This window comes from Eriocheir sinensis, chromosome 35 (genome assembly GCF_024679095.1).
Source record: "Eriocheir sinensis breed Jianghai 21 chromosome 35, ASM2467909v1, whole genome shotgun sequence".
NCBI classification, from domain to species: domain Eukaryota; kingdom Metazoa; phylum Arthropoda; class Malacostraca; order Decapoda; family Varunidae; genus Eriocheir; species Eriocheir sinensis.
Window position 1 is genome coordinate 17,161,436 of NC_066543.1, and position 10,042 is coordinate 17,171,477.

The following is a 10,042-nucleotide window of genomic DNA, read 5'->3' on the forward strand; positions in this document are numbered from 1 at the left end:
TTTACGCTAAACTTGTGACTGTAACCATCATCCTCACTCATTCCTTCAAAAGTCCTTCGGAAAATCTTCATTCATTTCTTTTCTTATAGACTTGTTAATATAATTTCATCCTCGTTACAAACTCCCTCAAGTGTCATTATGATGCCGCAGCGCCGTGTCGCCCCGCAGGTGTGCCCGTGGCGGTGGCGGGGCTGTGGGCGTGTGCACGGCTGGCGAGGAACGCGTCCAGACAGGTGAGAGGGTACACGCCCAGTCTGCCGCGGCGGAGCTTCACCTTTGTGTGTGTGTGTGTGTGTGTATGTGTGTTTTACAGCAGAGGAGTCAGTTCAAGGGCATAAAAAAGGAAACAAATGTGAAAAAAAAAGCCCGCTACTCACTGCTCCTAAAAAGAGTTAGAGGAGTGGCCGAAAGAGGTCAATTTCGGGAGGAGAGGTGTCCTGATACCCTCCTCTTGAAAGAATTCAAGTCGTAGGCAGGAGGATTGATAGACTTTAGACTTTAGGAGGATAGATAGAGCTTTAGATAGACAAGAAAGCAAAGCTATAGGACGGTAGTTTGAGGGATTGGAACGGTCACCCTTCTTTGGCACAGGCTGTATGAAGGCATACTTCCAGCAGGGAGGAAAGGTAGATGTTGACAGGCAGAGGCGAAAGAGTTTGACCAGGCAGGGTGTCAGCACGGAAGCATAGTTTTTAAGGACAATAGGAGGCACTCCATCAGGTCCATACGACTTCTGAGAGTTGAGGCCAGAGAGAGCATAGAAAACATAATTTTTAAGAATCTTAATAACAGACATAAAGGAGTCAGAGGGGGGATGAGTAGGAGGAATATGCCCAGCATCGTCCAGAGTGGAGTTTTTAGAGAAAGCTTGAGAGAAGAGTTCAGCCTTAGAGATAGATGAGACGGCGGTGCTGCCGTCAGGACTAAGGAGAGGAGGAAAAGATGAAGAAGTGAAGTTGGAGATGTTTTTGGCTAGATGCCAGAAGTCACGGGAAGAATTAGAAAAAGCAAGGTTTTGGCATTTTCTATCAATGAAGGAGTTTTTGGTAAATCGGAGAATAGATTTGGCACGATTCCGGGCAGAAATGTAAAGATCGTGGTTAGCGGGAGTTCGAAGGCTCTGGTATCTTTTGTGAGCTGCCTCTCTATCTTTGACAGCACGAGAACAAGCGTGATTAAACCAAGGCTTTTTAGCATGAGGAGTAGAAAAAGTACGTGGAATGTATGCCTCCATTCCAGAGACAATCACCTCTGTGATGCGCTGGGCACACACAGAGGGGTCTTTATCCTGGAAGCAGTAATCGTGCCACGGGAAATCGGAAAAGTATATCCTAAGGTCGTCCCAGCGAGCTGAAGCAAAATGCCAGAAGCATCGCCTCTTCGGTGGGTCCAGAGGGTGTACAGGAGCGATAGGACAGGATACAGAAATAAGGTTGTGATCGGAGAAGCCCAACGGAGAGAATAGTTTGACAGAGTAAGCAGAAGTGTTGGAGGTAAGGAAAAGGTCTAGTATGTTGGGCGTGTCTCCAAGACGGTCGGGAATACGTGTAGGGTGCTGAACCAACTGCTCTAGGACATTGAGGAGAGCAAAGTTGTAGGCCGGTTCACCAGGCTGGTCAGTGAAAGAGGATGACAGCCAAAGCTGGTGGTGAACATATAAATCTCCCAAGATGGAGATTTCAGCGAAGGGAAAGTGGGTCAAGATGTGCTCCACTTTAGAGTTCAAATAGTCAAAGAATTTTACATAGTTAGTAGAGTTTGGTGAGAAATAAACAGCACAGATGTATTTAGTAATAGAATGACAATGAAGTCTTAGCCAGATGGTGGAAAATTCTGAAGAGTCAAGGTCGTGGGCACGAGAGCAAGTGATGTCGTTGCGCACGTAGGCGCAACATCCAGCTTTGAATTGAAATTTAGGATAGAGATAGTATGAGGGAAGAGTAGAGATTGCTGTCAGTAGCCTCAGAAACCTGTGTTTCGGTGAGGAAGAGAAGGTGAGGTTTAGAGGAGAGATGGTTCACAGAATGAAAATTAGAACGAAGACCGCGAATGTTACAGAAATTGATAAGAAAGAGGTCCGAGGAGTTATCAAGACACCTCTGAAGTCGGCAGCCAGAAGGGGAGTCCTCCCTGGGAGAATTTGTGGTCCCCCTCCCTCCCCCCAGGCGGGGACTCGAAGGCATTGTTTTGGTACGCCATTTTGAATTTTGAATTTTGGGAAAAAGTGTGTATGTTGTGTGAATGTAGTGTGGTGTGGATAGAGAGAGGATCTGTGTTTAGAGAGCATGCTGAACTACTCTCTGGTGTTGATGAGACAGTGTGTGTGTGTGTGTGTGTGTGTGTGTGTGTAATTCACCTCTTGGTCTGTTGCGGGTCTCTCTCGAGACAGCCAGCCGTTCACTTACGGAAGAGCACAGAGCTTATAGTACCGATCTTCGGGTAGCCCCTCACACACAACACACCGCGACAACGAGGTCACAACTCCTTGCCTGACGTCGCGTACCTCCTCACTGCTAGATGAACAGGGGCTACACGTGAAAGAAGATGAACCCAACTTATCTTCACCCGGCCGGGGAATCGAACCCCGGTCCTTCGGGTTGTGAGGCAGACGCTCTATCCACTGAGCTACCGGGCCGTGTGAGTGAGTGTGAGCGTGCGTGTGTGTGTGTGTGTGTGTGTGATTAATAATTATCCATTTATGAGATGAGTGTGCAGCGCTGAACGTTGAGGAACGAAGCGGTCACGTCAAAACAGGTATGTAATGAATTGCCATGGCACTTGGCAGCTGCTAATTTTGTAGCTGAGTATCAGCAATGGTTAGGAACCATCGCAACCAACAAAAATAGAATTGGTACCGCACCTCTCTGGAAACAAACATGCTACGTGGATTAAAATATTTATATCCAAAGTGCGTGTGTTCAAGAGAAGTAGTAACAGCAGGAGGCACGTACCTGTTTCTGATTCATAATTTACTGAGACAATTTTTGCACTGTTTAAAATGGCCACGTTTCTTTTTCGGCGCAGACTGTATAATTATCTTATAAACCCCAGCGTAACAATAATGCATATTTTAACGAGTTAAACATTTCCCTCTTGCGATTATTTACCTTTTCCACATATTTTTCTCACGACCTGCTTTTCTGTTCAAACAAAATTAGAGCTTTTCTCTTTACGAACAAAAATAGCAGCAGCACCGATACAAATCACGCCAAGTAAGCTGAGGAAAATGAGGGAAGAAAGAGCGTCTTCAAAAAGAAACGGTCACATTAATAGCTAATGAGCTTCGTCATCTCATCTTTAAAATAATTGGTGGAGAATGACAGCCAAAATAACAAACTTTTCCATCCCCATCAACAAAGTCATTAGTTCCTCACGTCCCTCAGAAAGCCAAGTAAATTGAGTAGGGATTGACCTGTTTTGTCTAACACCAATCGTGCTTTACCACCACCCTGTACACTTCGCGGCACCATTATTGGCTTCTCTCCGTGTAATTGTCTCACTTTCTTGGGCGGCAATGCACAGGCGCATAGAGGTTAGAATGTAAGGCTGGTGGTACAAGCCATAGCTGCGTGCGGACATGCACACAGGGGGAGGAAAATATTGCTACTCCTTTCACGGTTCATTTTCCATTTACTTAAGTACAATTGATACATATAAGCAGAAATATATTTGTCTTCACTACATAAAAGGTACCTATGTCTCACCTTTAATGAAAACCGAGCAGGGACAGCGATAAGGACCAAGGCAGAAGCATACAAGATTCACGTGAGTTCTCGCTTTTATAATCACACGCCAACTAATTCGAGAGGCCTACAATATGTCATATATATATATATATATATATATATATATATATATATATATATATATCAAATATAAATATATATATATATATATATATATATATATATATATATATATATATAAGTATATATATATATATATATATATATATATATATACTTTTCACTAATATATATATATATATATATATATATATATATATATATATATATATATATATATATATATATATATATATATATATATATATATATATATATATATATATATATATATATATATATATATATATATATATATATATATATATATATATATATATATATATATATATATATATATATATATATATATATATATATATATATATATATATATATATATATATATATATATATATATATATATATATATATATATATATATATATATATATATATATATATATATATATATATATATATATATATATATATATATATATATATATATATATTAGCACACTTATTTGGTTCTAAAGGTACAAGATGCCAATGCAAAGTTATCAATTAAGATTGTGAACATTATCGAGAACATAAAACCAATACTGAAACAGCCTGGCGGCTCTGCATTGATGTTGCTAGAGTTCAGATTGATTGATGGACATCTGGACAACATGTGGATAAACTTTGGTCATACTCTGATGGCTGAAAATTGCCAGTTGGTTCGGCCAAAGCCAAAAAAATGCAAGGCCAACTGCCTGGTGATGAGGACATAAACGGAGAAGCAGGATAGGTTTATACAGAAGTAGAAGCCAAAGCCAATGGCTACGGGCAAAACATAGTGGTACTAGAAAATCTAGCAATGGACGAACATCTAAATGCAGAGGTTAGATGTGAGGCATCTGGTCTTTTGCAGAAAATGGAGAAGCTTGAGACAGTAATTCTCTTAGTAACATGGCAGAACATCCTTAAGAGATTTAATGCAACAAGTCAGCATTTGCAGAAGTCAGGCCTTGATTAAAACACAGCAGTAAATCTACTCAGATCACTGACCGAGTTTGTTCAAGATCAACGGGACCGGTTCGATGACTACGAACAGATTGCTGTCCAAAAATGTGGTCATAATGAATACAAAGACGATCGAGGACGTGTGTGAAGGCGGAAGCAACATCACGATGAAGCAGACAGCGCAGAGGACACAAAGCTGTCTCCCAGGGAGAGATTCAGGACCACATCAAACATACCCATCATTGATCTGCTAATACTGTCACTCAGAGATTGCTTAAAATCCTATGAAACACTCCAGCAATGGTTCGCATTCCTGTCTAACATCATCATGCATCTGCCATCAATACATATCCTCTCAGGTTTTGGCAGTGCAAATAGTACCCTTGCTAAAGTGCAAGGTTAAAAAAACCTGCTCTCTCTAGCAACAATAGGCTCTCTGCCATTGCGACTGCCTTGTCAAAAGTGATTGAGAGGCAGTGCTGCACCGCCTAAAGGCCTACCTGTACACGCTGGACAATCAGTTTAGTTATAAGAAAGGGCACGGCACTGAGATGTGTGAATGAACACTGAAGAATATCAATGAGTACTACACTTCCAGGGGCTCACTTGTCTACCTTTGCTTCCTTGATGCCAGTAAGGCCTTTGACAGAGTGAACTACTGGAAGCTGATCAATAAACTGCTTGTAAGGGGAACTCCTGGGTACATTGTCAAGCTCTTAATGTACTGGTACACTACCCAGGAATTTATGTTAAAACGGGGGGCTTCCACTTCGCTACCATTTAAGATAGCCAATTGTAATCGCCAGGGAGGGACCCTGTCTCCCTACGTGTACAAAGTCTACACTGATGATCTCACTGCCGCTCTGCGTGACACAGGCACAGGCTGCCACTTACATGATAAGTGAATCAACTCACTGAGTTATGCTGATAACATGGTACTGCTGGCACCCACAGTGGAGGCTCTGCAGGACCTTATTGGAGTGTGTCAGGCGTATGCTGCCATGCACGATATTGTCTACAACACCACCAAGACAGAGTGCATGGTAGTGCCGCCACCACACTCAATTAAGGGTGGACTACCAGACATCAGCATGGCTTGGTGCCCTTACATTTGTGGATAGATTCACATACCTGGGCCATGTCATCAAAAGGAAAAGGACTGATGATGATGACATCAAGAAGCAGACCACCAAGCTCACAGTCATCGGCAACATGCTGCAGAGAAAGTTCTCCTGCAGCACGGAGGTGAAGTTGGAGTTATTCAGGAGCCACTGCTACTCTCTCTACTGTAACTCACTGTGGTCGCGGTATAGGGTTGCCTCCATGAACCGTTTTAGGGTTAAAGCCACATTTTGCATTTTCAGGCCGAAGGTGATGGTGGAGGCGGTGGGTCAGTGAGGCAGGTCATGTGTCCGTGGGTTCATGACTCTTCCCTCGACTGGCTGCACCGAGGACCCGTGCTTTTAGTGCTCACCCTCAACACCTTCTTCCTCGTCCATGTCATGCTGGTCAGTATCATGTGAGTTTAGCTTCACAAGCATGTTCCTTTACCTCTCACTGCACTCCCCAAGAATGCAAGTTTGCCAAGGACTCTTCTATTTCATATCTTCTCTGATTTATTTGGGTGTTTTATTCGTTCTTAGAGGCCAGATTAATTAATCTTCAATAGTTTTTAGCTCTTGCACTTAACAAGGCAATGTAACAGTTACATCACTTTACTTTTAGACTTGCTTTCACAGACCTATGCCATACAAGAGAAAACAATATTGATCACATCACATGAACACTACGGACTATGAAGCCGCATGTTTTGTTAAGTCTTTCATAGGCTAACAGAGCCCTTGTTGCTGCAGGTGCTGGTGAAGAAGCTTCGGCCGACCCATGCCCAGGAGGTGCAGCCAAAGTTGAGGCTGGGGCTGCGGGCACTGCGCTCCTTGTTGGTCTTGATGCCCTTGCTGGGCACACCACACGTCCTCCTTCTTTTGGCACCCTCGCATGGCACTCTGGCCGTGGTCTTTGCCTATGCACGAGCCATCGTACTGTCTACCCAGGTAAGGAGAGCTAATTGGGCATGAGCCTTGCCTCCATTGACTTAAATTATTGGCTGGCTGACGAACCATTTACAGGCTTACAGGTAACTACTGAATGTTATGTGGAATAAAAACATGTACAATATCAAGGATTTGAGACTGACACCGACCTATGCTTTCATAAGACAAGGTTTTAGAGGTAAGGTTTAAAGAAACAGAGTACTGCTATATCTAAAGAATTCAGTAATGAATGAATAATGTTATATTTCACATTCTGTACCAGTGATATCCTTTTCTGAATCCATTCCAGTGCTCCTAGCTTCTTTAGTTAAATTATCATCCATACATGAGTATTCATCCATATTATGAATAAGCTGCTGCATGCGTAGACTTTGGGGCGATGGTGCTATGAGTGTATTTGGACTGTTTCACTTGGCGATTTTCTTTCTTTGAACTTTTTTCCTCCCAGTATTGTAAGTCTCAGCCACCAGCCATGCTGATTTTTTTAATGCTGCCTATAAGGTCGGTAGGCTTTCTTGTAGGTCTCTCGGGTGCCCCCAGCCCATTAGTGGCGCAGGAAAAATTTTATTTATAGTGGCTGCTGTGATGTATGGCTCTTGTTTGGCCCAAGTTGCCCCTCGGTGCTCCTCTTGACTGAAGTCGCTGAAGTTAGGGTTGACTGAAGATCTGGGCAGCATGTGAAAGATCTTCCGCCACTCGGCGATGGTTAAAAATTGTCAGCACGCATCGGTGGGGCTCGGGTTTTCTGGGTCACCGTGTAGTGCAGCGACTAGGCCTGATGAGGGAGCCTCCCATAACCCACTTGGCAAGTGGGGTACCTCTTTGGCCGACTCAGTAAGGAGTGGCTCTCCCGTCACGCTGGTCGCGGGTTCAATCCCAGGCAGCCAGCGAATACCTTCTCCTTGTCTTGAATTATTATTTTTTTTTACATGTACGCCTATAGCGCCGGTAGGCTTCTCTCGAGGGGCCTAGATGGTAGTTGGCTCCGGCCCATCATGGCACAGAGGACGTGTGGGACCAAGATAATAGTAGAAAAGAGAAAATCAAATCTCGGGGAATTTCAACCACACCCGCACGCTGATCACTCGGCCACTGCCTTCCCACCAAATGACAGCAATGAGCAGGAAGTGGGGGTTCTGATGATGAAAATAATGATGATGATGACTTTGATAGCAGTACTAATGAAAAGATACGTAAGATTGGCTCTTATCAATGAGCTTACAAGCTAAACATAAGCATAGCCAATGTCTTTTTGATGATTAGTAAACAATGCTATCACACGTCCCTGCAGGGTCTGGTGGTCACGATCATCTACTGCTTCCTGAACTCCGAGGTGCAGGAGTCCATTGGCAACCATGTAGAGCGCTGGAAGAGCACCCGAGATGTACCACTCACCTCCACCGGCGGCGCCCATCCCCTCAAGAACCTCAACTCCCAGGCCAACAACGCTGCAGGGGACTCAACCCGGTGAGGCAACACACACACACACACACACATCGCTCCATAGCTCAGTGGTTAAAAGCTCTGCGCTGCCAGGCTTCACGGCCTGACAAGGCAGAGGTTCGAGCCCTGCTCAGACCAAGATTATTCCGCTGACAAGGAGTGGGTACTGTCCCCTCTTGGGGTGTGTGGAGGTCCTGGCAGTACCCAGAGATCGACTATAATGAGCCTTGCTCTTGTCGAGAGGGTACTTGCTGGTGATTGCGAGTCCAACTCGTGATCAGGTCATGGTGAATTACACACAAAAACACACTTGCAGGTAGCAAGCAGTATAGATTAGGGAAAAGACTAAGGTTGAAGCAACTTCAATGATGCTTAAGAATATGAACTGGACTTGTGCAGGTCATATCATGATGGCATACACTGATATGAGATTGAGGTGAAAAATGTTGGGAATGACCATTGTCCTCCAGTGGACTAATAATGACTGACAATAATAACTTGTGTATCTCCCAGTACTGGTAAATATAGATAAATAAGAGCATAGCTAATGATTATGAGGGAGCAAGAACTTCATATGCTGAGCTATGGCACAGGATACTAAACAAACCATCAAAATCTTGAAAACCAAAGAGATGAACAAGAGCACTGTGATATAGGACAAGAAGGCACAGATCTCCCTTTCCTATTGCCTTCCCTGCCTGAGTAAGTGATCCTCCCCTCCCATTAGAGTGCTGGAGACAACCCTTGGCGCTACAGAGGGGGCGGACTCAAATGGGTCCTCATCGGTGGACGATCATCAGGGAGGTGGCACTCAGGGGGAGGTGCATCGGGCTGACTGTGGATTGCTACCAGTCTTCCCTCCACTTTTCCCAGTCACCCCCAACTCGTCCCCATTTCGTCGCCAGGAAGTCATGTAAGCACTGAATGATGGCTGACTGATTGATTCCAAGTAAGTCATGCTAGCAACTCTTAATGCAAGTCATGTAAGCAGTGAATGCTGACTGACTTACTGAATGCCTCTATGTAAATACATCCACTCTATTGCAACCAAGGATCTCTTATCCTTGGTTGTAACTATAACTTATTCACAAGATAATCCATCCATGCTTTATCAGCATGTAGCAACTGCTACCAACCCTTTTCAACATTTTTATTAGTGTCTTAACTGAATAGCCACAATTACAAACATGTTTTCAACAACCCCACTGCTAGCACCATAAAGGCCTGTGTAGTGTGTGGTTCCAGTGTTCCCTTATGTATCCTGTGTATGGATGTTTGCGATTTACTCCTCTTATCCACACCCCCATCTACGCTTTGTCCATAACAGGAAGCCGCTGACCCGAGGAAGCTGTTCTGGGTCTCTCCTCCTAGGCAGCACACAGGTGACACGCCTCCTAACCATGGGCTCCTCCACCACGAAATGCTCAACAGCCACTTCCTGCACTGCAACCTCAGCTCTGCGTGCCCAAAGAATGATGCGCCAGACTACCATCAGCAACTCTGAGGACCTTGAGGCAACCAGAGTGCAAGTCCTGCCCTCCTGCTTCAAGTGCTCCTCCTACCCACAGCTGACTGACTCACAGCTCCAGATGCTGACGCGGGAAGGAAGTCTTTCTGGCCGGCACAAATGATGGAATAAATTGAGAAAGAAAAAGAAAATTCTAAGATCCTCAGATGATTCGATAAACATTCGTTGTATACACAAGCATGAAAATTTCACGGTGATCTTGTTATTATCATAAATGTGATTACATA

At 44.0% G+C, this 10,042-nt stretch overlaps 1 protein-coding gene across 2 annotated transcripts; it reads left to right on the top strand.

Moving 5' to 3' along the window:
• The first annotated feature begins 173 nt into the window (after positions 1–173).
• LOC127007519 (calcitonin gene-related peptide type 1 receptor-like) lies at positions 174–10,042 on the top strand. Of its 2 annotated transcripts, none has more exons than XM_050878651.1 (6): positions 174–233; positions 6,158–6,301; positions 6,647–6,844; positions 8,136–8,311; positions 9,015–9,200; positions 9,615–10,042. In XM_050878651.1, the coding sequence occupies exons 2-6, from the start codon at positions 6,200–6,202 to the stop codon at positions 9,916–9,918; spliced, it is 966 nt and encodes a 321-aa protein (XP_050734608.1). In that variant the 5' UTR covers positions 174–233; positions 6,158–6,199; the 3' UTR covers positions 9,919–10,042. The 2 variants fall into 2 exon arrangements, with proteins under 2 accessions (XP_050734608.1, XP_050734607.1); XM_050878650.1 differs by lacking the exon at positions 174–233 and adding an exon at positions 4,324–6,038.